The following is a 24,342-nucleotide window of genomic DNA, read 5'->3' as shown; positions in this document are numbered from 1 at the left end:
ACCTACAACATGCCAACAGTCTAATTGTAACACAGGAACTTGTTACCATTAACAGACAAAATGATGAGTTACTGCTGGCAGAGAAAAATCCAAAACATTGAGAAAACAAAAATATTGTTTAACCATAGAAAAAAAAACATTAAATGTCAAGAAAACAGGACAAAATGTCAAGAGAAAAATGTTGACAAAAAAGTTTAAATGTAAAAGAAAAAAAACCACAATGTCAGGAGAAAAATTCAAATGTAAAGGATAAGTTAAAAAATATGAAGAAAAAATTAAAATCTGAAAAATAAAAAGGCAAGTTCCTGTGCTCTGCACAGGAACTTGCAGAGCTGTTAGCTGTTAGCTATCAGCCTGGCCTTTAAACAAAAAGAGAGTCTGGTTCGGAGTTTGATACAAATCACGAAGAAGAGAAAGAAAATGTGGAGGGAGATACTTTGGTTAAATGAGACAAATTTCAAACTTTTTGGCCTGTATACAAAATGCTACATAGGGATGAAAACCAACATTTTGAACAAACCACTGCTATGGTGAAACATGGAAGTGACAGCATCATGCTCTGGGAATGTTTACATCTGGTTTGGCGGATCAGCTGAGAATCCTTCAACAACCAAACATTGTCCCTCTCCTGCAACTAAATTATTTTTTATGAAGATATAGAAAGATTTCCTAGTTTTTCTCTCTTTATTGTAACACCTTTTTGCATAAAAAACTAAAAGAACAGGAACCTTTTTCCTTTAGTCACAATTATACACTATTTTCCATCCATTTTCTGTACATCCTTGTTTCTAGTGGGCTCGGGAGGGGTGCTGGTGCCTATCTCCAGTTCCAAGTGAGAGGTATACACTATTTTGTGTTTCTTAATTGCAAAGCAATCCAGAATAATCACAAAAATCTGATTGTAGCGTGGAGAAACATAAAACAGAGTCCAAATGCAAACAGCTGAAACGTCTGAACCCCCAGTGGATCAATTTCTCATCAAAATATAATGTTCTACTTCCAGCTAACTGATGTAATGCATAACACCTAATTACTCTTGATGCCAGCCACAGAGTCAAAACCTCCCAACAGCCGATGCGAATAGATGGTACTCATTACTGCAGAGGTTTCGTGCCATGGTTGTAGTTCTGTTTGGCCGTGGTAAGAACTTTCCACCACTTCTACATCAACAAGCAGAATAGTTGCCAAATTAGTGACTTCATAATTGCACAATTGAACCATATATATGTTTTTGCTTCTTCTTTATGCATCAAGAAATGACTGGGGTATAGGAGTGGACTGCAGAGCCAAGTTGTAAGATTTGGTGTGAAAGTACAAAATGTTCCCACCAAACCATCCAGTTCCACTTGGCAGATTATTTCCTCTTGTTACAAGTTATAAGTGAAACAAACCTATGATTTAGGTCAATCATAGGTTTCTATTTTGTTTTAAGTTCCTTTCCATCAGTCGTCAAAGATGTATATGAAAGATGCGGCAGGTTACAATATAGTGGTGCAGAGCGATCTTTGGAGAGAATGACATTATATTTCTGTGAATTAAGGCTGAAACTGATAGTTGAGGTGCATAAACTACCCCTACCAGTGACGTGCGGTCAGGGGAGGCAGGTGAGGCAGTGCCTCACCAGCCATCATGGAAAGAAAGAAAATATATAATCATAAAATAATTTAAATTGTTATATTCATCCGGTGGTTTGTACTAAAAAATATTTATTTTTCATGTAGCTTCACCAATTTAAATTTTTATTTGTTCAAAATCGCTGAATTTTCTTATTTTCCCATTCAAATGCTTGGAAGCGATGCCGGTGAGGCAGCAGCGAGCTCTGCCTCACCTTGGATTGCGCAACCCCTGGCTCTGCGCTGGTTGCTAAGCGGAGAGAGCATGTTGCTGTACGGCGTCAATAAAATGGTTTAAACAAATTTAATATGTGAACTTATTTCCAATAATTTAGCTTATGTATATAATGTACAGTGCTTTTTGTCACCAACTGTGTTTGTGTAACGTGTTTCGTGTAATGAGCGATTATAAACGGCAGAGAACAGGTTCGAGGTGAGGCAGGCAGTTCTCTTGCCTCATGGCAGGGGGCGCTCACGATCCCAGACGTTCGTCTTGTTCACTCCTCAACTGCCGAGTAAGTGACAGCGAGCTAGGCTAAATTATTCGGGAAGCAAGTCAAGTGCAGCGATAGATTATAATAGAGATAGTGATTTTTTTCCTCTCGCTTATCCCGACTTTCGACATGGATTATTTTATTTTGTTTTGTTTTTTAAGGAAATGTGTGTTTTGTGAGCTACAGTTTGTATGTGTAAGGATGCAGAAGTGAAACATAACCTGTAAACTGCTGTCAATCTATGCATCTATTTGCAAATCTGATTCTGATGACGTCAGTGCCTCACCAGCTATGAACCTCACCGCACGTCACTGACCCCTACATATAGAAAACGTTCAGCAGATTCTAAACATCCAATTGTAGATTTGATATCTGTGGTGGAAGAATTGTGGAGGGTAAACTATTTTTTAAACCCTTCTTGGGTTTAAAATTTATAGCTACTCTTCTGTCTACAAAAGTGAAACATCTGGACTCAGAACTCTGGAATTTTAAATTTGAAAAAGTACAAGAAGTTCATTATCAAAGCTTGCCAATCACCAGCTGAGACAGTATCTTATGCAGTTTGGTTGAACGGCTGCCACAGGATTAATCACACCTTTCACTAAACACAATTTATGCCAACTTTCATTTGCTTTGTCAGAACAATCCTGCTTGTAGATCTTTGTTCAATTCCACCACTATGGTAACCACGAGAGCAACACTTCATAAAAATGAAGCCATCTTTAAAAGGCATCTCCTTGAGGTCCTCTAAGACTGGCCTGCACACACAATGGGAGCTTTATGTGTTACAGGTAAAGTGAGGTCTGAAATGGGGTGAAGGGAGCTGGGTGGTGAGTTCAGGGCATTCTTGTATTTCATCCAACTTTCACTTCAGAAGCAGAGTCTACTGTTTCTCAATGAGACCGATCTGCTTCTTCTGTGTTGGTGGTCCTAGACATTACCTTTACTGTCCATTTAATCAATGATCATGTAGACACCGGAAACATTTTTGTGTAAATGTGAGCTTTGATTAATTTCTTATGTGAAAATAATCATGCTCGTCTTTCAGGTACACTTGAACACTGAAAATGTTAAATGTGATGTAATTCGACCTCTGGTGAAGAAACTTGTTCTCGCAAATTACAGATTGTCTCCCAAATGGATTTTATGAAATTGCCTTTTTAGAAAAACAAAATATTTTAAAGGTGATTTATTATGCTTCCCTGAAGAGGTCAGGTTAGGTCTGCGGGCTATCCAAACATTTTTATTACATTTTATGCACAAAATCATTCGTAGATAACGTGATTTGAACCTGCTCAGTTCTATGTCAGAATAAGCTGCTTCAAGGCCTCTGTCACTTTAAATCCTAAACTGCTGCTGGCCACACCCCCCAACTCAACCATTACGCTCGCCCAAGAATTGGTGGCGCAATTATACAGTTGTACATCTTTGAAAAGCAGAAGCAGAGCCTCCTGCACAACTAACAAGAATGCAGCAGGTGGTTTCTGGATGCTAAATCAACAACAAAACATTTGTCTTTTCCAGCAGCCATTGTACAGTACTTACAGCGGTAAAACCGGCTGACCAAACATGCCACAGCTCAGCTGGGGTTGCTAGGCAATAGGCTGGGCTTCACTGGTGTTGCTAGGTAACGGAAAATGCCTGCTGATTTGCGACGATACAGTCTGGAGATTTTTGAAACAGGTCATTTTCCAGACACAGAAAAGATCAACTTATTAAAAAGTGCTCGTTATTTAAGGGTTAGTAATGTGTTCAGGCGCTTACAGATACCACAGATTCTGAATATTAGATGAAAATCTGAGGTCATGACTCCTTTCACCAGTTGCCTGCATATTTAGGTTCATTGCAAAAACATATTTAATACACTGACCAGCAGCACCAAAAACAAACCGTAAACTGACAGATGACCTTGCTTTTGCTTTATCTCCTACTAAATTGTGGGACAATCTTCCCCTGCATGTCAAAACCTAACTCAAATATCATTCACCCTCACATTTTGACATCTTCCAGAGCAGCTCGACTCTTGTGCACCTCCTCCGGCTCTAAGCTGGGGTTTACGGGAGGGCTCTTGTAGATTTACGAGGGTTAAATGGCTCCATGTGTCTCGGCTGACCGTGAAACAGAAGGGCTTATGAGGACTTTCTAATGAAAACATTCTAAGTGTTGCGTCCAAGAGGGGAGGGCTGCTGTAAAGTCATGCAGAACAACCTTCAAGTGTTATCTGTTTGCCATAATAAAATAAAGCTCAACTTTATGTAAAAACAGATGGTCCAATAATCTACAGAGAAGTTTTAATCAGCCCTGAAGAGGCTCCAGATCTGTTTTTTCCTGGCAGATCTGAGGCTGAGGGCGAAAAGCCAAATAGTTCAGGCGGTCAGGTTAGTGGTGCCAAGTGGTTCCTCCTGCCCACTTTAGCTAAAACACTGTTCAAAGCCTCTCCAGGATCTGCATTTGCCTTCCTAAAGCGTGCCTCTCAACAGGCCACGGCAACAACAGGACAATATCACCTTTGTAAGACGAAATATTTTAAATTCTTCCTCCTTTTTTAACTCTGAAGACGTCATTATGAGACCCTGAAACCGACATTATCCTCGACAGAACTGCATCGGCAAAGTTTTCATCTCGTTTTCTGGAGGAGCTAAGCTACATCCATGCGCTCTTATTTTGAAATGCGTGGCACTTCTGGGCCATACAGAAGTGACCCAGAAGTTAAAATTAACCCCTATAGGTCAAATTAACACCACCGAGGCTCGACTGGGAGGTGATAATTTGAGCTTTTGGATAAATGGAGACGAGTATTATAGAGCTATTCTGCCTCTGTCAGTTTCTAGGTACAACAGCGCATTAGGGTGATAGCAGGTAGAAAACAAAACAAAGGAGGAGTAAATTTCCACCAAGGAGCTCAGATATTTTTCATGAAAAAAGGGAAAAGGGAAAACTAGAAATTTTTAAGTTTGAAAAGTTCTGAAACTTTCCAAACAAATGGTGTGGACTCCATGACCTCTTTCTGGACACGATGAATAAATTGCCTCATCTTAAGGTGCCGGACCTGTTCATAAAGTCTCATAGTTCCTTTAACAGATCGCCAAGCAAGACATTACCTTCTCATTTACTGGCTTCACATGCTCCATTTAATCTACCAGAAGGATAATAAAACAAGTAGAACTTCAATTATTGCTAAAAAAAAATACCACAAGAGGTTCAAACACACCAATAGTAAATCATTATTCTTTTTTAGAAGCATATTAAATACTGTGATGGGATGATTTGCAACTTTTCTAAAGCTGTTTCTTGTGTCACCTTTAAGTAAATTAACAGAACCGATGTTGAAAGAGGCTGTCCGCAAAGGTCAGATGTCACGAGGCTGTGCAAACAACCTTGTTTTTGCTCACGCCAAGCCATGTTTAACCAGCTGTAGGCATCAAAGTGTCAAAAGGATCATGGCCTACAGTTCATCAGAACCGGTCCATTGCTCAGGGCACATTACAATCCAATGAAGTTTAAAAACCGTTCCAGTTCAACCTTGGAAACAAAGCTAAGAGTTTGTGTTTTAAAGTGTGGATAAAAACCTGAGGCAAGAACTGAAAGACCACCATGGTGTGCTGCGATTTTTAAAAAGTAACGGAAACAGAAAAAATGAACTCAGGTGTAACTGACAGCTTATCAAGTCACACACACACAAAAAATCCCTTTTAAATAATTTTCCTTGGGCAGCAGAAAGTTTGCCATATTTGCTTTCATCACGGCGACGAAAGCTCCTGAAACTTATCCCAAGTGTTTCTGCAGAGACAGAGGAGGATCTGAGTAATACCATCTGTTTGGCTCCACACTCTGAGAGGTTTGCCTCAGTTCAAGACCGGGATCAGGGCCAAAACACTGGCTGCTCGGTCCATTCACCAACTCAAATGGGACGCCACTTGATTGTCAGTATTTAAAGAGGCTTAACCAACCTGGACGACTCAGGTTTTAGAGTTTCTAAAGAAGACTAATGGGCAGAGAATTTTGTGTTATCTATACACGCAATGATAAAAGACCAACAAAAACCTTTAAGCATCCCAAAGTTGCCCATCAGCCTTGGCCTTGTTACAGATTCAGTTTGTGGAGCAAAAATAAAAGCAAGAATGCTTTCATCTGGATCAAAGTGGAGGTGTTAAAGTGTCTTGTTCAGACAGGGTGACAGGACGCAGCAACAGACACATGGAGAAGTGGAACTCTAAGAAGTCTGTGTTGGGGGGGAAAAACAAAAAAAGGGAGTTCAACTAAAAGGCAAAGATCTCAAATTACTGGTCCATCTCTGTTCAGACTCTCACCTGTGGTCCAGAGATGGGAGGAATCGTGGACACGCAGGCCTCTAATGGGTTTGGCCTCTGCTTCAGAGATAAGCTGCGAAGCCATTGGAGTCATTCAGGATGTCTCTCTTTGGAGGGGTTTTCCCTTCATGACAGCATGAAGCCCCAGAACATAAGGCCCGGGGGCCAAATCTGGTCCGCCATAGCTTTTTATGTGGCCCTCAAGACTCCAGAGGTATTGCATGAATATAACCTTCAAGATAACAGTTGTGTGCTTAAATATTGTTAGATTAATTAAATCAAAGTGGGTTTTATCTGTTTACTGCCAAATTACATTAGTCAATAATTAGTTTTACTGCGGTCACAAAAATTAATGCAAAATCAACAAATCACATCATTTTTTTGTGCTGGTGCATAACAGAGTTCATTGAAAATTTTCCAGAAATGGTCAAACATTGGTTTTAAGTGATGCCAACTCCCACCTGCAGGTGGCAGTATATTTCACTTCTAAACATATTTGATAGTAATAGAAAGTCACATTTATCATCAGATCGAAGTGCAAATATTGCAATATTTCTTGTAGATATTTCTAAATTAGCACCAGAAAGTTTAGATTTTTATGGCAAAAAAGTAAAAAATAAAATTGAGAAATTCTGGAGGGACTGATTGACTGAGAGATAGTTCTAACAGTTTCTTTAACCGGCCATTTAAGAACAGCCGTGATCTTAATGTGGCACAAAATGAAAATGAGTTTGATGGCTCTGTCTTAAAGGGATCCATAATCTAACAAAAGACTTAATTTGAGAAACATTTCAGTTGTAAAAGCTGCTTAGTTTTAAGAAATTTAAAGCCATGTTGTTTCTCCTGCACAGATAACGCACGCTACATGGTAACCTTTGGATCGTGACAAGACTGAAAAGTGTTTCATTGTCACTTTAAACATCCATTCATTATATTACAAAAAAAAAAAAATTTCAACGTTGGCAAAAATGTTGAAGAGCTTAGCTAAAAATTGCTTGTAATCTATTTACAAATACCTGGGTATTTGTATTTTACAAATACACATCTGCTTTTTTTGTTTTTTGTGTAAAAATATATATATATATTTAAATAGAAAATAGTTACATTTAACTGGCAAAAGTGTAGAGAACACCCACTTTTGGAAAAGATTCAAGATTAATTTTAATTTTCAAGATAATTCATCAATACCTTTATAACAATATAACTGCTTCCTGTCTAAACTTTGCTCTACTTCAATTTAAGACGCATTTTCAAGTAAAAGTTTAATATTTTACCTATTGCCACGTTAGATTCCCTGCAACATGAGAGCATAAAAACACTTAAATCCCACACATGAGCTGATTAATAAAAACATCCAGTCCTGTACAGAAGGAGTTGTGTGATTTACCGAAGTAATACTGAAGTAATTTGAACCAAAAGAAAAATTTTACAGCTCAGCGATTCATTCAGCTGCTGTAACTATCAGTGTGAGTTTCTGCATGGGGGTTAAAGGCTTCCAGATTTGGAAGTCGGCTTCTCTTGTTGCAAACAGAAGCCTTAAAAAAAGAGAAGAGGATTATGCAGGTAGCCGTCCGTGAAACTCCTCTACTGGTGCTTTGACAGACTAGGTCAATAATTTATATGAAAAGAAACTGACTGCAGCTACTTTGCCAAATAAAATAAAAAAAAATCGAGAATCTACAACCAAAGCTTACATTTGTGTTTTTGTTTTTAATATGCTAAAAGAAACCTTTGTCAACTTTTTGCAGCAGTGCCATTTATATAAATGATCTCCAGGTCTGGTCTAACTCAAACTGCTTCCAGCCTTTTATGTGCTCGGTATATAACCTTTTTAAATAAATAAGTGTGAACGCCAATACTTTGTCATAATAATCCTTACAAATTGATAACACACGTTTGGAAGACAAAACCACCTGCTTGGGAAGTACCGGCGAAGGCATAAACGGATTGGACCGACGGTAAAAATCAAGACAGTTTGTATGCGATCATGAACATCAAAGGATGTTCGGGTTTTCCAGAGATTCTTTCTGCCAGACCGAAATAATGAGAGCATGGGTCCTTCACTACACACAATAGCCCACTATAGAGTGAGTGATGTGTTTTATAGAGCGGTTTCTATTTTAGCGGTTTATTTTTCATCCAGAAAGTGCATAGAACACAAGCTTTGGTCACATTAGTCAAAAATGCACAGTGGCTTGACCCGATTGCTCATCCTCAAAGCTAACACAGGCTAATGCTAACATATGTTCTAGCTTTAGCAGCTATCACATGGTAATATTCCATAACTAGAAATGCTACATAATCACAAAGTATGAAAAAACTAATCATAATTACCCTTTTGCTTTTGATACGAACATGTAGATGTTTTCAGTATCAGCTAGCACAAGGCTATCATTTTCCAAGACCAGAAATGCTAAATATCCACAAAGTATGAAAAAAAATTATAACTATTGTACTGTTTTTTTAAGCTAACATGTATGTGTTAGCATAAGCAGCTAGCACAAGGTCTTGATGATTCTCACTCTTCATAGCTTTAGACAAATAGTATTTTATTCCTCAATATTGCATAGAAAACCACCCATTTTAAAAGTAGCATGTCAAAAGATATGAGGCAGCACAGAAAAAAATAAAGAGCTTTTGCTAGAATGGTAATCAGTGGTGGTTTTTGAAATGGGCAACTCTTTAGGGCAGCATCTTGTGTGCCCCAAACTGAAGGGATAGGACACAACACAGCTAATAGTAGCTTGAGAAATGTCAACAGCCAGATATTTTAAGTACCACATCTCTTCGAGCATAAATTTTATTGAAAAATGGCTTCAGAATAAAAATGCGAGTCAGAACTGGAGCAGAAATTGCAATGCTAACTCAAAGTCTGGCAGAATTTTGATGTTTTCAATGACAATTTGTGTCACTACCAGTCAATTATCAGCTGTGGTGTATTACAGGCAGACTGAGCTGCATGTAAAGAGCTTTTAAATCCCTCCATGGGGTTCCGGTTTAAGGAGCTCCAAGTTACTCCCCTCAACCAGCTCAATCAAAACAGAAATCTTCAACTTATGAACTGAAATTTTAGTTGATGCTCCTTTAATCTTGGGTGAGCATTGGGTTATGTGACAAAACTTGAGTTCATCGTTATGGCAACAGTCTTTAGCAACTTTTTGCTGTGTTACTGACTGCCCTCACTCCACTTTTCTGGTTAAACTTCAACTAAATTCGAACTGATTTGCTTATTACAGATGTTGAGGTACAAAAGAGCACAAAGTGACTAAAGTAGATGTTCTTAAACCTAAGAGTGGGCCATGCCTTTAGCATTGGAAACTTCATAGAAAACAATTACTCATGACACTCAACCAAAATCATTTGAGGTTTCTCTGTTTGCTCACTACGGAGTTAAGCACTTCTGCACAAAAACCTCAAGCAAGCAATAAGTGACCATAACTGCTTCCTTCTATGGTTACAACTCTTAAAAGTTTCAGATTCACTGAATCTGCAGTATAAATCTGGTTTCTCTGTGCTAAGATAAGCTTTCTATCTAACATTTAGCTCATGTTAAATAACAAATGGAAACCAAAGTGGTTTCCCAGTTGGTTTTAAATTGCTGAGGAGAAAGTTGGAGCAAAGTTCTCAATTTGCTGCCAGTGTGAGAGTTTTAAGAGGCAGCGCTGCTTGCTGAATAAGTAAAAGTTTCCTCAGACAAGCACATTCTCCCAAAGTATCGGTTCACTTCTCCCACCAGGTCAAAAACTAGACAATAAAGAGACATTGCTTAAACAAAAACAGGGCCAAACGCCCGATGTGTAGATTTGGCTTAATTTAGTCTGAAACAACTGATGCAAAAAAAATAATAATAATTCCAAAGAAAATTTTAGGACGACTGCACAAAAACCTGCTGGCGACCAAAATCTGTTGGCATTTTTACAAATATCTAATCAGAAAACAAACTGTCTGCAGCTGTGGAAGGTTTAAAAATGCCCTCTAGCAGAGGCACTGCTCAGCCTGCCACAGAAAACACACAATTACACAAACATTTCAATCTTCCGTTTAATTTAAGATCCTATTCGCCTGATACAGCAGTCCTGCTGCCCACCACGTTCTTCCATAAAAGATCTTCGCCTATTGCCAGGCTTCATGCCGTTATATGCGTAAACACCTCATCTATGACGCGAAGGGTGTTTTAGAACACAATACAATGGCCTGGATTAAGTGGTTGTCGTTTAGCAAACACCAGTATTACTCAACATGGAAAAAATGTGCAACATTCTTTGTCTCTTGCTGGTTTATTGATCATTATTCTGACACAAGCAATGGAGCGCATCTCCCGTCTGAGTGAAGCTGATCCCCCAGACATTTCTTCAAATCTAACAAAATCGGTGTCAAACGTTTGTGCTGCAAAAATGTTTTGTTTGTGCCGCCATCATTTTAAAGATGTCAATGTTTCCAGAGGTCACAGAAGCACAAGAAGAAGCCCAACACGTACAAAATCCAACAAAATTGGTGTCAATCAACTGTGCTGTGTTTATACTGCTTTTGAAGATGTTAATGAAAGTTTTAAAGTCAAAAAGTCAATCTGTTACTGAACATTAAAAAAAAATCTAACTAAATAGCTTGAAGTAAAATAAAAAAAAACAAAAAGCAGCACAATTAGAAATTTTTGCTGCAGAAACTTAGCAGAAATGATTGACATCAGCCTGGTTGACCTCTGATGACCTCTGGAAACTTTTTTTTAAATATCTTGAAAATAAAATAAACAAAACCTTTTATTTCACAAAGGTAGCACATTAACGCATATTTTGTTTGGTTTTGTAAACAAGGGAACTTTTTTATTTTATTCATATTTTTTAAATGACAGCAGCACAAATTGATGGACACCAATTTCATTCGATTTGAAATGGTGGGGGGACTAGTTGAACCTCTGACTGCAAGGATTCAGGTGTGTGATGGATACACAGAGAAACCAATGAATTACAGCCTGATTATGAAGAGAGCTCATCTTTCTTTCTGTCTAGTTCTTGAAATACTTTAATGTGGGATGGAAACTGTAGAGTATTTCTAGAACAATGCAATCAGTCATTGACGTTTTTCAACAGCTTCAGCAGAGCATCCAATCACACATCATTATTCCTCTGATAGACTTTTCTGGTTATTCTCTATTTGGCTGATAGTTGCAGTTCAAGGCTGCAGCTTGCTGCATATTTATATTTTAATTCTCTTCCACAGAAACTCCAACTGGGATCCATTTGGGTCTCTGATATTGTGCAGAAGACAAACTGATCAGCTTGCATAACAGCAGTTCTGCACTGACTGTTTGTAAACGGTATGTTAAACATCTTTCACCAAAGTAGATTACACAATCCTGTTAAAATGCATGCAAAAAATAAATAATTTCAGAACATTTTTCACCTTTTGTGCGCACATTGTGTGTGATTCAACAAAAAAATCAGTTAAATTTGTTATCATTTGAGCCATTTAGTATCTCAAATGCTAATCGTACCTGAACAACAAATCCATCGATAATAATTAGTACGTTTTACATTCTATGTCTGGATTTCCAGCCAAAACAACAGACAGGAGCGGCAAAAGCAAAGGAAGTGGATTAGCAGTGCCTGCCAACAGCTGACTGTGTCATCCAGGAGATTTTGAGCTGTTAGGATGTTATAATAGTCATAATACTGAAGCCTCTTCAGATTTCTTCAACGACTCTTTGAAAATACGTCAATAATGTGAGTTACAGTATTTAAAAAACTAAATCTAAATCTTATCCATTTAGATCTTTACTGAATCTAAATGGAAATAATTTTCTAAAAATATGTTTAAAGTTACACTTCAAATCCATAAAAATTTACCAAGTATTTTTGTCATGTTTCTTGTCCAAACATCTTAGTATAACGTACCGGAATTAAAACAAAAGCAACTTTTAAGTAACTTTTCAGCAAAATATAAGATCTTGTTTAAGCCAACAATTCCTTAATATTGTTGAAAAACCATGAGTTTTACTGGCAGATTATTTCACTTAGAACATTTTTCCCATGTTGAAAATTAGTTTTGCTGTACTTCAAGATATTTCTGCTGGAGACAAGACAAAAATATGTGGTAAGATTTTGTGTTTTTTGCAGTGTAAAAATGATCTCCATGGGGCGTGCTCCGGTGGCGTAGAGGTTAGCGCGCCCCAAGTTTGGAGGCCTTCAGTCCTCGACACGGCCGTCGCGGGTTCGATTCCCAGACCCGACGACATTTGCCGCATGTCTTCCCCTCTTTCCTGTCAGCCTACTATGAAAAAAGGGACACTAAAGCCCACAAAAAGGATCCCCTGGTGGGGAACAAAAAAAAAAAGATCTCCACAACAAGTTTGACAATTTTATTCCGTCAATTACTGTTTGAAAACTTGTATTTCAAAGATTTGAACTGAGGTTCAACCCTCTGGTAAAGCTAAGAACAAGACTAAGCCGTGAATGTTGGCTATGAAGGAGGTGAAGAGAGAAATCAGACAGATGTTTGTTGACGTTTATCTGCCAGCTGTGGCGAAACAATGAAGGAAATTAAGACCAGGCTGTAAATTAGCTTATTGCTGAGACGTTGGGGAAATGCATCGGCAGCGTGCTCACGGACCACAGCTGCAGGCCAGCTGACAGTACACATAAGACTGCCTGCATTAGTAATCCCACCTGCCGGTTTGAAGAGAAAAAACCTGATTCCCCCACAGACGATTCCTGTCATCCACATATCCTCGCTGATTCCTCTAACAAGGAGAAAAGTCATCCAAAGCTTTCAAACATCGATCCAACATCAGGAAAGATACAACAACCCAAAAAAACCTGCAATTAAGAGACCAAGTTTCTGTGGTGAAAAATTTAAACTTGAGACTTTGTTTGTTCTGCTGACTTCCAGAAGTCGTCCATCACAGAGACAGGAGACGCAGCTCCAAACTGCATCGCAGCAAACTGTGAGGAGCTCAAAGGTCAAAGGTTAAAGGTTCTGTTGTGTGGGCAATAACCTTATGACCCAGCTCAGTCATAAGCTGACTACCTTGTCACCTCAAGGTAGTCAGGTGTGAAACCAAAGTTAAGGTTTTCTGTGGAAGCAAAAGGCACAAAATAAAGACAAAGGAAAGAAAGAGTGAACAATAAATAATCTAGACAAGAACAAAAGATCTTCCTTCCAACCGTAAAGGAAATTAACTCCAACTGGTGTGAATAAGCAGAAGATTTGGATGTGCTGCTGAATGTAAACTAATATAAACATAAACACTTCACAGTATTTACTGAAGCAGAACTTCATGATCATTTAGCCTACTCTGCAAAAAATGGACCTGAAACTGAACTTTTTTGTACGAGCAATGAGGCTGCAATGCTAAACTTTTGCCTCTTGAACACTTGGCTCCATTTGAAGCAGCAAAGAACTGATTTTGAAAAAAATAAAATAAGTTCCATATCTTAAGGTTTGAGACCATCAGGTAATTTTTCCATCCCATAAATGCTCGCATTTTGACAAATATATTGCTTATCGTCATGGGACTTGTTTCAGAAAACAAGCTGAATCCTGAGAGATCAATCAGTTCAGACCAGAAATGATTTGGTAGGACAATAAAATAGTTAACTGATAGAGCGACTATAACGTTTGTGAATAGATGAAATCCGAAAACACCTGACACTTATTTCAGAAGAAACTAGACCAAAAACACTTGGTAGGGTTTTGTTTTTGCAATGTGCTTCATTTTGTTGCACGACTCATTTCCTGACTTTTCTTGGCTTTTACGGCTTCTGATCTTAAACTCTGTTTTCTAAGAAGTGTGGTTAATCATCAGTTTAGGATTTAACGAAAGAGTTATTATATGGTCACAGAGAGATGTGTCAAAATCATGATTCTAAACATGCTTTTGATTTATAGATTATCTTTAAAATTGCTTGGTGATTGTAAGTAAATAAAAATGTTAATGGATAAAGATAGTCTGACTGTAGATGCTGCATCACCACCAACTTTGCTCTCATTCCCTCCACTTCACTCTTCACTCAGCAGTCCTTTGCCTTTTGACACATTTTCCCCCCAGATGCATTGTTCCATCTGGTCTGGGACTTATTTCTCTCTCAGCAGGCATTTGATCACGAACGAAAACACTGGATGGATGGCGGCGAAGGAAAAGAATGTCACAAGATCAAATCTATAACCAGTTTTTCTTTAAGGAGGAATGTACATGTGCAGCAAATTCACAGCTTGGAAACAGAATGCTTATTGTGGAAAGAAAACCTTCAAGAGATCAGGAACGTTGGTTGGATTACTCATCTGGGAGTAAGAAATACCAGCGCCAAGTTAAGCTACTGGTATCTTTTGATGTAAAGTCTATAAAGAGTCTTTAGTCAGCAATTTTGTTGTTTTCACAGAGAAACACAGGTTTGACGCCAGTCTGTCACTGCGAAAACACGAAATCTTACCAAGTATCTTTGGTCTAATTTGTAGTGCAAACATTTTGGTATAAAACAAGACAAAACTAACTTACACGTAACCTTTCAACTAGGTGCTGAGTTTGTTTTAAGTAAGTGAATTCTTAATATTAATGAAAAACTACTTTTTACTGGCAGATTATTTCACTTTTAAAAAGGCAAAACTCTTACAAGGGATATAATCTGCCAAAGGAACAAGTACTTCTTCCCCAACTTTTGAAGAATTATTTATTGAAAACAAGCTTGCATATCTTGCTGAGAGGTTACCTCTAAGTTAGTTTTGTCTTATTTCAAATGTACTAAGATATTTTCACTAGAGACTAGACTTTCTGTTTTTGAGGTGAGTTAATTTCAAAAGCTCAGGAGATGAAAGCAGCATCCTGTAAAAAAAAAAAAGCTGCTTTTAGAAGGAAAACTCTTTGATGGTCCAAGTTTTGACTTGTTTATGGATGTTATGATAAAAAGAGAAGAGAATTTACAGATTCAGCACAACAACCATTTAACGCATGAAGCTTTTACGAGTCGCAGGGTTTCCTCTGATCCCTTTACGACCACCTACAAGAGTTTTAGGTCAAACAAAAAAGAGGTCAGGGCGACATGTGGCGTCAAACCTTTAACCTCTATGCGCCAACCTTCCTATAATTACCACATCCTGCGTTTGTCGTCTGGTTTCATGCTTTTGAGTAGACATCTGTCAAACTGGCTCCATCTACTAAAATATTGACTTCTTCCTGTCCAGGACAAGTTTGGCTATTCGTGTTTGATGTGATTGGTTTATACATTTTAGATCATTTTGTCACTGAGAAGCAGGTATCAGCATTTTTAGTCATGTTGGTTTTCTTGTAAAAATCAACATAATTGATCAGATTTCACCTCTGTGTGGGGTTTCATTGGTACATTCCCACTGAAAAGTATCAAAAAAAGTCTATTTTCTTACAGGTTTCTCTGCAAAAACACAAGTATTTTGGTCCAGTTTCTGATGCAAATATCTTACTATATTTTAAATAAAACTAAACTAACTTACAAGTAACTTTACAGCAATTTAAACAACAAAATAGTCTAACAAGATGTTTAGCATTTAGATAAGTGAATTGCCAAAGTTTAGATAGAAAACACATGTTGACTTTTATGCTAATAGATCTTTGTTTGTTTTGTGGTGGGGAAAAAATAATAGCTCTAAATGTTGTGCCTAAATACACAAATACTAAACATATTGATGTAGTTTGAGCTTGTCGACTCAAGAAAGTCAACAACCACAATTGTTTGACTCTTAAAGACAAAAAGAAAAAAATTGTCAAGGGAATATTATTAAATATGAATTTAATAAGCTCTAAAAGGGAATCATTTGAGCAGAAAACATGACTGAACTCTGCATTAAAGAAACATTTAAAAGAGCTGATTTGCATTTTATGGACATTTTGACTTGAAAGATGTTTTATTATAAACAAACTTTAAGAGATCCTATATGATTTGTTATGAATTTCACGTTTGACATGAAAATTAAAGTTTGTAAAACAAAGAGACATTAGGAAACATCTGATTCCACTTTCTTAGCGTTAGCAAACATTTTTGGTTGTCATGGTAACCTCTCAGCTTCCTGTGCTCAGAGTTCAGGTCGATGTGACGCGTTTTCCTTTAAAACCTGCACCGTTTCGTGTGGAAACTGGAGAGATTCTGACTCAGTTGTGTATTATGTCATGAAGTGAGGATGGAAACAAGCACCCAGGGGGAAATTCAGCCTATAAAACCCCCGAGTGGCTTTCTTTTTTTCTTAAATTGTTGCTTATTCATGAAATCATAGTTGGACTTTTTCTCTGGATTCGACTCTGCAGGCCAGCTTTCCAGATGACCTACATCAAAACCGCTGCCAAAAAACAATCATGACCACATGGACGAGAATGGAAACACTTTTTTCCCCTAAATCTAGTCAGCACAAAACTGCCGAATCTTTTACCGAGAACTCTATTGATAACTGCAATTAATGCAGTGTTTTCAGCTGTTTAATGGGAAGAACTTTTGTTAACAATAACAAACTAGTCTAAAACAGATAATCAGCAAGTAAACTTTCTATAACTTATTACTTTTTGCTTTGTGGTTTCCACTGCCCCAAACCAGGTGATGTAAATCCCATTATGAACTTATTACCACAGTTCAAGAAGGTCAGCAGTGTTGGTCTGTTTTATGACAAGAAGACTAAAATCCAAGACTGAACTGCAAGTTGTCACAACAAAAGCAAAGAAACAACAACATCTGCAAACCTTCCTCAAGCAAACAGATGAACAGTGAAATGATTCAAACCCGAATATCAAAGAACCAAAAACTGCTTCAAGTTGGCAGGAACATCAGTTTCTGTTTTAATTTTTTGCTGGAAAGGAAAGAAGAAAGGAAAGGACATTATGTAGAAAAATTGAAGCAACATCTACAGTAATGACAATAGCCAGAAAGTAAAACTTTTCCAAATGGACAATAACCTTGAAAGTGGTTAAAAAGTGCCTTAAGGGCAACAAAGTCCATGTTTTGGTGTCCTGAACTCAAACTAATAGAGACGTTAGGGGAGGCAAACTCCAAACCTGACCTGGTTGTACCAGTTCTGTTACGAGGAATGGGTCAGAACTGTGAGAAACTTGTGGAAGGAAACCCAGAACGTTTGTCCAAGGTCATACAGTTCAAAGGAAAGTCAACAAAAAGTGAGAAAATGTACAGAAAATTCTGGTTTTGAAGACATTAATAAATAAATCTGATATATTCTCTTATTATTGTGTCTGGATTAACTGCAAAGTGTGAGAAAACAGAGATGCATCTTTCTATTCAGCGTATGCAAACTTCTGGACTCAACTCTGACATTAACGGCCAAAAACACCAAAATCCCAAATCTTCCACTTTATGCCAGATCGGCATCTCAAAGTAACTTGACAGCAAAGCTAACGGCAGCAGACTGCTCTCATTTTAAAACTTTTAAAAGTTAATCAGTCTCAAAAATGTCTCATTGATGCATCCAAATTCTGTCTCACAAACCTCCGTTTACACTGCAGAAAGATCCATTTTAAAATAAACATTATATGATAACCAATACTGGATATGCATGATTTTAATGTAAATGACCACAGACATGTTTCCCAGCTCTACTCTTCAGGGTGTTTTGATCTGCTCGTCTTAAACATGATTATCTTTGCTCCATTACTCCTGAATTATGAGTGATTTACAGGCTACTAAAGAATTGATAACAAGCCTTAGAAGTAGTTAAACTCTTAGCATTAAATTACCCTCCATGGTGATTGGTGTCCCTTTGCAAAAAGCCTGGAAATAAATTCAGCTTTTACTGCTGCAGCATAAATCTTACACAGACGCAAACTATAAAAATCCAACTTTTCATTTCAGGAAGTTCATACAGAGGAGAAAGAAAAATGTTTAGATTTTTTGTATCTTACAAAATCACCCAGCATCATATTTATTGATACCCTTAATTTTTATGAAATGCATTAATGCTCAGTTCACAGGGTTTTAAAAACACACATTATGTGGTTCTCACACTGCAAAAATAAAATCTTAGCAACTATTTTTGGTCAAGTTTCTGGTTCAAATATCTTATTACACCTGAGATAAGACAAACCAACTTGCAAGTAACTTTTCAGCAAGATAAAGGAGCTTGTTTTAAGTCAAATGTTCCTTAATATTGATAAAAAAGTACTAGTTCCACTGTCAGATTACTTCACTTTTAACATGGGGAAAATGTCTTACCATATAATAATCTACCAATTGAGAAACTATTGACTTAAAATAAGCTCCTACATTTTGCTGAAAAGTTACCTGTAAGTTAGTTTTGCCTTAATTCAAACATGGTACTTTGACCTGCTCGTCTTAAACATGACTATGTTTGCTCCATTACTCCTCAATCATGAGTGATTTACAGCAAATCCAACACACCACACACTGACAGATTTCACTCATATCAGACAGGAACTCTCTTAAAACCTCTCAAGATCCAGCGCGGGTTCAGTGTAAACAAACATGGCCAACAAGGAAGAAGAAATGGTTTGAAGACGAGTTTTAACAGAAAAAAACAATACAAAAGACATCTGGTGACTTTGTTTTGCCTTTTGTATTTTGTATTCCCATTCATGTGTCCATCATTTTGCTTTCTGATTGGTTACATGTGTCATTCAGCAGACTGCGCTTGTCTCATTTGTCAACCCACATGCTACAATCCAACATGCTGACTATCCCCGATTTTAGATCAGAATAGTCTCAGGTTGACCAGATCACTCTCACAATATCTCACAATATCATCTTTAGAACCATCACAATAATTGGAGAGGTCTAAAATTTGTTGGAATGGAAAAATTGGTACAAAAAAATGAGCCTAATGATCTGAAAGATGTGCACATCAGCATTTCATTTTCACTTAAGTTAATCAGTTTAGTTAGTTGTTCCTGACTTACTATTCAGAGTTCAAATCAGACAGAATTAGAGCCTCTTAATTGAGCAACATTGGTGCTGCCAAAGTTATTTGTCACTATGAATCAAAAAGTTTAGTTTTAAACCTTTAGATCATATTTATACTATAAGCATTGCAGTGGTGAAAACAGAATTTCATCAGCACAAATAGCATCAATGACCCCATTTATTTACTTTTGACTTGACTTTAGATTAAAAACTTTGTTTCAAAACGAAAAGGACCATTTCTTTGTACATTTGAAGGTGTTTGTGTTATTGGGGTCAATATCCGTTCCTGCTCCACTGGGTGAGACAGACAACAGGCACAAGGGGAAGGCCTGCTGTGCAGTGCTAATTTTTTATGTATATTTAACATATTGTGGCTGCATCATTCCTTCAAGCAAATTGGAAGCAGTGGGACAATCTTTCTTTTCCATTTGTAACAAGTTACCTGTGTTTGATTAATTTGGGAAATACTATGAGTTCTCATGGTGACAAATTCTCTGCATTTCTTCTGACTGAGCTAACTCAGACTGCAGTCGACTGCAGTTAGGATACTGTTGAAAGCAAAACAAATACCCTGAGTCACTCTTTTGCAAGACATCTGGGCATTAGATGAGGTACGTTACTTATAAAATGACATGAAGGCCCTCCACTGCACACACACACACACACACACACACACACACACACACAGTTTCCTCATTATACACATCATAATGGTCTCATCAGTCTCCATTCATCAGTTAAGGGTAACCACCTCAACATCAACAACTGCAACATCTTTTTCATTTTCCCCACAAACCAACAGCGCCCTCGGTGTCCCAGATAATTATCATCATCATCATTTGGAAATAATTACCATGTGTAGAGCATCACCGTTGTTGCTTATGCGTTTGGCCAGTGTAGGTGTGTATGTATGCATTAATGGAGATTCAACGCACCGGGACGCTTTTACGGTTTCCCATAAACAAGTGATTTTATTTTTTTATAAGGGCTCATGTTGACACCAAACTGCAAAAACATCCACCATATACATTTTTGGATTGTACATACCAATTAAAAGCTTTATTCTCTTGTAAATATATTATTTCCATATGTTTATTCTTTATTTGTTGCTGGTTTTTCCAAACTTCATGCGTAATTGATCATTTGATTTCCTAATAAACTCAGCAAAATCAGACATGTAGCAGTGCTGTCTGAATGGAGTTGTTGTACATTTGGGTCAAAATTAAAGCCACAGCTTTCAGGGAAAAAGTCCTGCAGGATAAGCTGCTAACAGGCGAACTTGTAGGAAACTACTTGCTCTTTTTCCCAACAAAGGGAAATCATTACACCACCTTCTTCTCAAAAATCAAGCCCAGAAATGGGAATGTTGCTGTGGTGACAGCTCTGTTTTTAGGAGTATTTACAGCATGTAGCCTGGAAATATTTGTCCCTGGTGCCTTCTCTGGCAAACCAGCCTGCATACTCCAACACACAAACACACACTTCGTTTTTTTTCTCTCCCTCTCCGTCTTGAAGAAACATTGGATTCATGGCGGTGGATTATAAAAATGGCAAACAGACAAACAGCCTGACAGTGGAGCCACCGCTCCAACCCAACATCTGTAGAGACGGAAACTGGACCCTGAGGTCTTACACTGCAACTTTACATACAACTACAGAGCCTGGCAAACATTTTTACAGCCATGTGCCCACAGCATGATGCTATCACCACCGTGTTTCACCGTTAGGGTTATGGGCAGTGAATTTTTAAAGCTAGAAAGCAGCTCGGTTTCGGGGTCATATGACCAGAGAGACTAAGTTTCCTTCTTGGTTCGTGGGAAAATTAATTTCAAGCAGTTTAAAAAAACAACAACTTTCTTTTGAAAATGCAGCTGAGAAATTAAAATTTTATTTACTAGAATGTGCTTACTGCTGTTAAAATAACGAACTGGTTTAGCTAAATTGCATTTAGCTCTGCAGGTTATCCTTGACATTATGATGCACAGAACAAGTCCAAGTGTCACATATGGTAAACAATAAAAACAATCTGCAGGATTGTTCATTAAAATTGCACAACATTATTGATGTATTAAAGGAAAAACACATACAGTACACAAACTTAATTATTTTCTACACCATTGTATTAGCGAATACATTCAGAAACCACTTTTACCTTCAATAATCTAAGCATATTTAAGAGCAAGTACTTAGTTTTACTAGAGGACATTTAGTCTTTATTTGTATTTTTACTTAAGTACAAATAAAGTACTTAAGTAAAAATACTTAAGTTTGAGTACTCTACCACTGTATGCAATATGAAATGCATTAAGTTTTGTAGCTTTAACAGAACAAAATCTCTTTCTAGAGATCATATTCCAATCATCTCATAATTTAAGCCAAAGTTTTCTTTACTTCAGTTGTGGAAAGCTCCAGCCTGAGTGGTGCTTTGTAAAAAATATCAGATGGACGGTTAATCTCCATCGACTAATGAGACCCTACAATCATCTGACTAGTTCTGGACAATGGTGCTTCTGTGACATCAGAGGTCTGAGGTCAAAATAGCCGAACAAAAAAAACAAAAACCACAAAATGTCGACGTGGATTCCAGAATGCTGATGAAAGTGATGACGGCGTATTAGCCATGATGGACTCAGCATCATCTTCTCCAGCCTTAATCACACAATGAAGCTCATTGTAGGGTTTCGCTATTGCAGTGGGAAAGCAAATGTGAGCTTCTTTCAATCTTAATTGGGAACATGTTGAAGTGATCAACCGCTCGAGGTTTGAAAACGTGTCTTAAGCTGTGAAAACACTCTGAAAGCAGGAGCTGGGAAAATAATTAAAACCAGATTAAACCAAAAGAGTCAACAGGGATTTCAACGCACACTCCAAGTTTGCAGAAAACTTTCTGAAGCTTGAGTTCCAGCATCCTGCAGAAGAACTCTTGAAGTGGCAGTATTATGTTTTCCAGGCACATAGTGCTACTTTATGGCATAATCAAGAAACTACGTCAACTATAGTTGTTATAAAAATGCTATATATATCAAATATAACTTAACTTCATTGTTTAAAGCCTGGAAATTGGACCTCTGTCTCTTTAAAAACTCCTGCTCTTATCGAAACTTCATGGCTTCTCTACTAAACCTTTAAAAATGTTTTTATCAGTGTTTTACTGAGAAGCAGCTCCTATAATGAGCTCAGAAGATGCGCAGTTCCACCAGGTCTTTGCTAATTGCTGCTGGCTAGTCTGTAGGAACTGAGTGTGGGAGGGCTGCTGTGTGAGGTGGAAGCTCAGAAACTGCAGCTCCGAGGAGGAGCTGTGTCCTTGAAGGCGGGGCTATGTCCTCCCAGACGTTTTGCACAGCTGAATGGTTGCCATGGAGATTAAAAGACTTCTCAAACATGCATGAAAGAATCAAAGATTTGTTTTTGATGAGGGAATAACATGATGTAAAGCTGAAAAAAAGCAGATTTTACTTAAAACTGCTCCTTTAAACATCTCATTAAAAGCAGTAGATTACAGATTTTTTAACATAAAAAGTCCATGAGCACATTATCAAAACATCTCTGCCAGGAATGTCGTCACACACTCCGTTGTCAGGGTGTTGGGTTTAAAGCAGTGAAGTTCAAATTCTCAGGAGTATGGAGAAACACATCAGTTCATAAATAATTAAAACCCTCGTAACACAGCCGCACTGAAAGGTGTTTCTTCATTCACCCTGCTGTCAGGGCTGAAGCTCCAACCTATGAAGTCCAAACTTTCCAGAGCTTGATGAAGGCTTTGTTTTACCATCCACACACTTATTTTCCATTGCAAATCTTTGCTTTGTGCAGTGAGTGTAAAACCAGTCCAAATTTGGATCCTCAGAGATCTCTAAATCTCTCTAAATGATCTGTGCCTTCAAACCACCCAAGACTTGCAGAAAGCTTTAACACCTTCCATTAAAAATACATGAGGCGGTTTCAGAGAAGGGAAACTGAGTTTTTGGTGAGATTAGGCAATAAAAATCTGAATTTTTGTAAACTGACACCTTTGCATGCTTTTCTGTAATTCTTCTGTAATATAAATGTACATAGTACCAATTCCAGTTCCAAAGCACAAACAAAACAGTAAAGCCAAGTTGCACATTTTTACAAAAGCAAACTTTTGAATCTGTAGTTTTTCCAGCAGCAGGGTAAAATGAGAACTTTTTCCAGTAGCAGAGAGAGTGCACATACCGTCCAGCAGCTGATAGGCAGAGGAGTGATGGCAGCACAGGAGAGCGAGGAGAGATAATCCAAAGAACCAGGGAGGAATGCTGCACAAAAGCACATCCAGAGAGTGAGAAAACCAACCAACGGCATTTCAAATCAACTTATTCCCAGAAAATATGCCGCGTTTCATTTACCATGAAGCCATCTTCACTGAAGGGGAGCTTAAATCCACACTAATGTTTCCCTTTTCATTTATTTGGTGGTGACAGAGGGAGAGATGGAGCCCACTCTGTCGCTCTTTCACTCCCTCCAAGCTAAAAACTTCTTCTTCTTCTCCTCCTCCTCACTCTTGCTCTCCCTCTGGTTCCCAGTCAAACAAAGGCAGCTTCAGTGCATCGGGACTGGGTCTGAAACCCGACTCCCCCCTCCCTGTTTCTCTACGGACCGCCGCTTTCTAATGCAGCCCTCCCCTCAGACTTCACAGCCCCAGATACAAATGAACACACTCCGGTTGAGCCAGCCCTCCTCCCACGGTCTTCCTGCTCCTCCTTTCACCGGTGCGGTTTCTCTCACTTCACCGGAGCTTGCAAACCTTTTTTGTTTTTTCCTTGTGTGGCCTTGGCTTGTTGTGGGAAGAACACTTGATGTTTGCAACATCAGAAGCATTTTTGATGAGGTGTATATCCAGTGCAAACTCCTACACTGAATAAGCATGGGAACTGCAGCTCGCTGAAACATATGCAGGAGTTTCCCAAATAAAAAATATGGACTTAAAAATGAAAAAAAAAAAAAGATTTAGCTTAGATCTGCTAGCTTCTTATGATAGAAACCTTATATGGTGATTGACCAAATGCTAGACTTTGTAGCATTTGAA

The 24,342-nt window shown here is 38.0% G+C and overlaps 1 protein-coding gene across 5 annotated transcripts in view; it reads right to left on the bottom strand.

Annotated features, from left to right (window-relative positions):
- Positions 1 to 23,913, bottom strand: part of LOC122824302 (collagen alpha-1(XVIII) chain-like) — a 57,878-nt gene extending 33,965 nt beyond the window's left edge. For 3 of the 5 annotated variants that reach the window (XM_044104734.1, XM_044104736.1, XM_044104735.1), the window contains exons 1-2: positions 23,663 to 23,912; positions 23,493 to 23,572 (exon numbers count right to left, since the gene is read on the bottom strand). In XM_044104734.1, coding sequence (XP_043960669.1) covers positions 23,493 to 23,572; positions 23,663 to 23,673 — 91 coding nt within the window. In that variant the 5' untranslated portion in view covers positions 23,674 to 23,912. Of the gene's footprint in view, positions 1 to 23,492; positions 23,573 to 23,662 lie in introns of all 5 variants that reach the window. The other 2 variants (XM_044104739.1, XM_044104737.1) reach the window with 2 other exon arrangements.
- Between the last annotated feature and the right edge of the window lie 429 nt (positions 23,914 to 24,342).

This window comes from Gambusia affinis, linkage group LG21 (assembly GCF_019740435.1).
Source record: "Gambusia affinis linkage group LG21, SWU_Gaff_1.0, whole genome shotgun sequence".
In the NCBI taxonomy this organism is placed as follows: Eukaryota; Metazoa; Chordata; class Actinopteri; order Cyprinodontiformes; family Poeciliidae; genus Gambusia; species Gambusia affinis.
The sequence above is the reverse complement of the archived record's forward strand: the minus strand, read 5'-3'. Positions and strand labels throughout refer to the sequence as shown.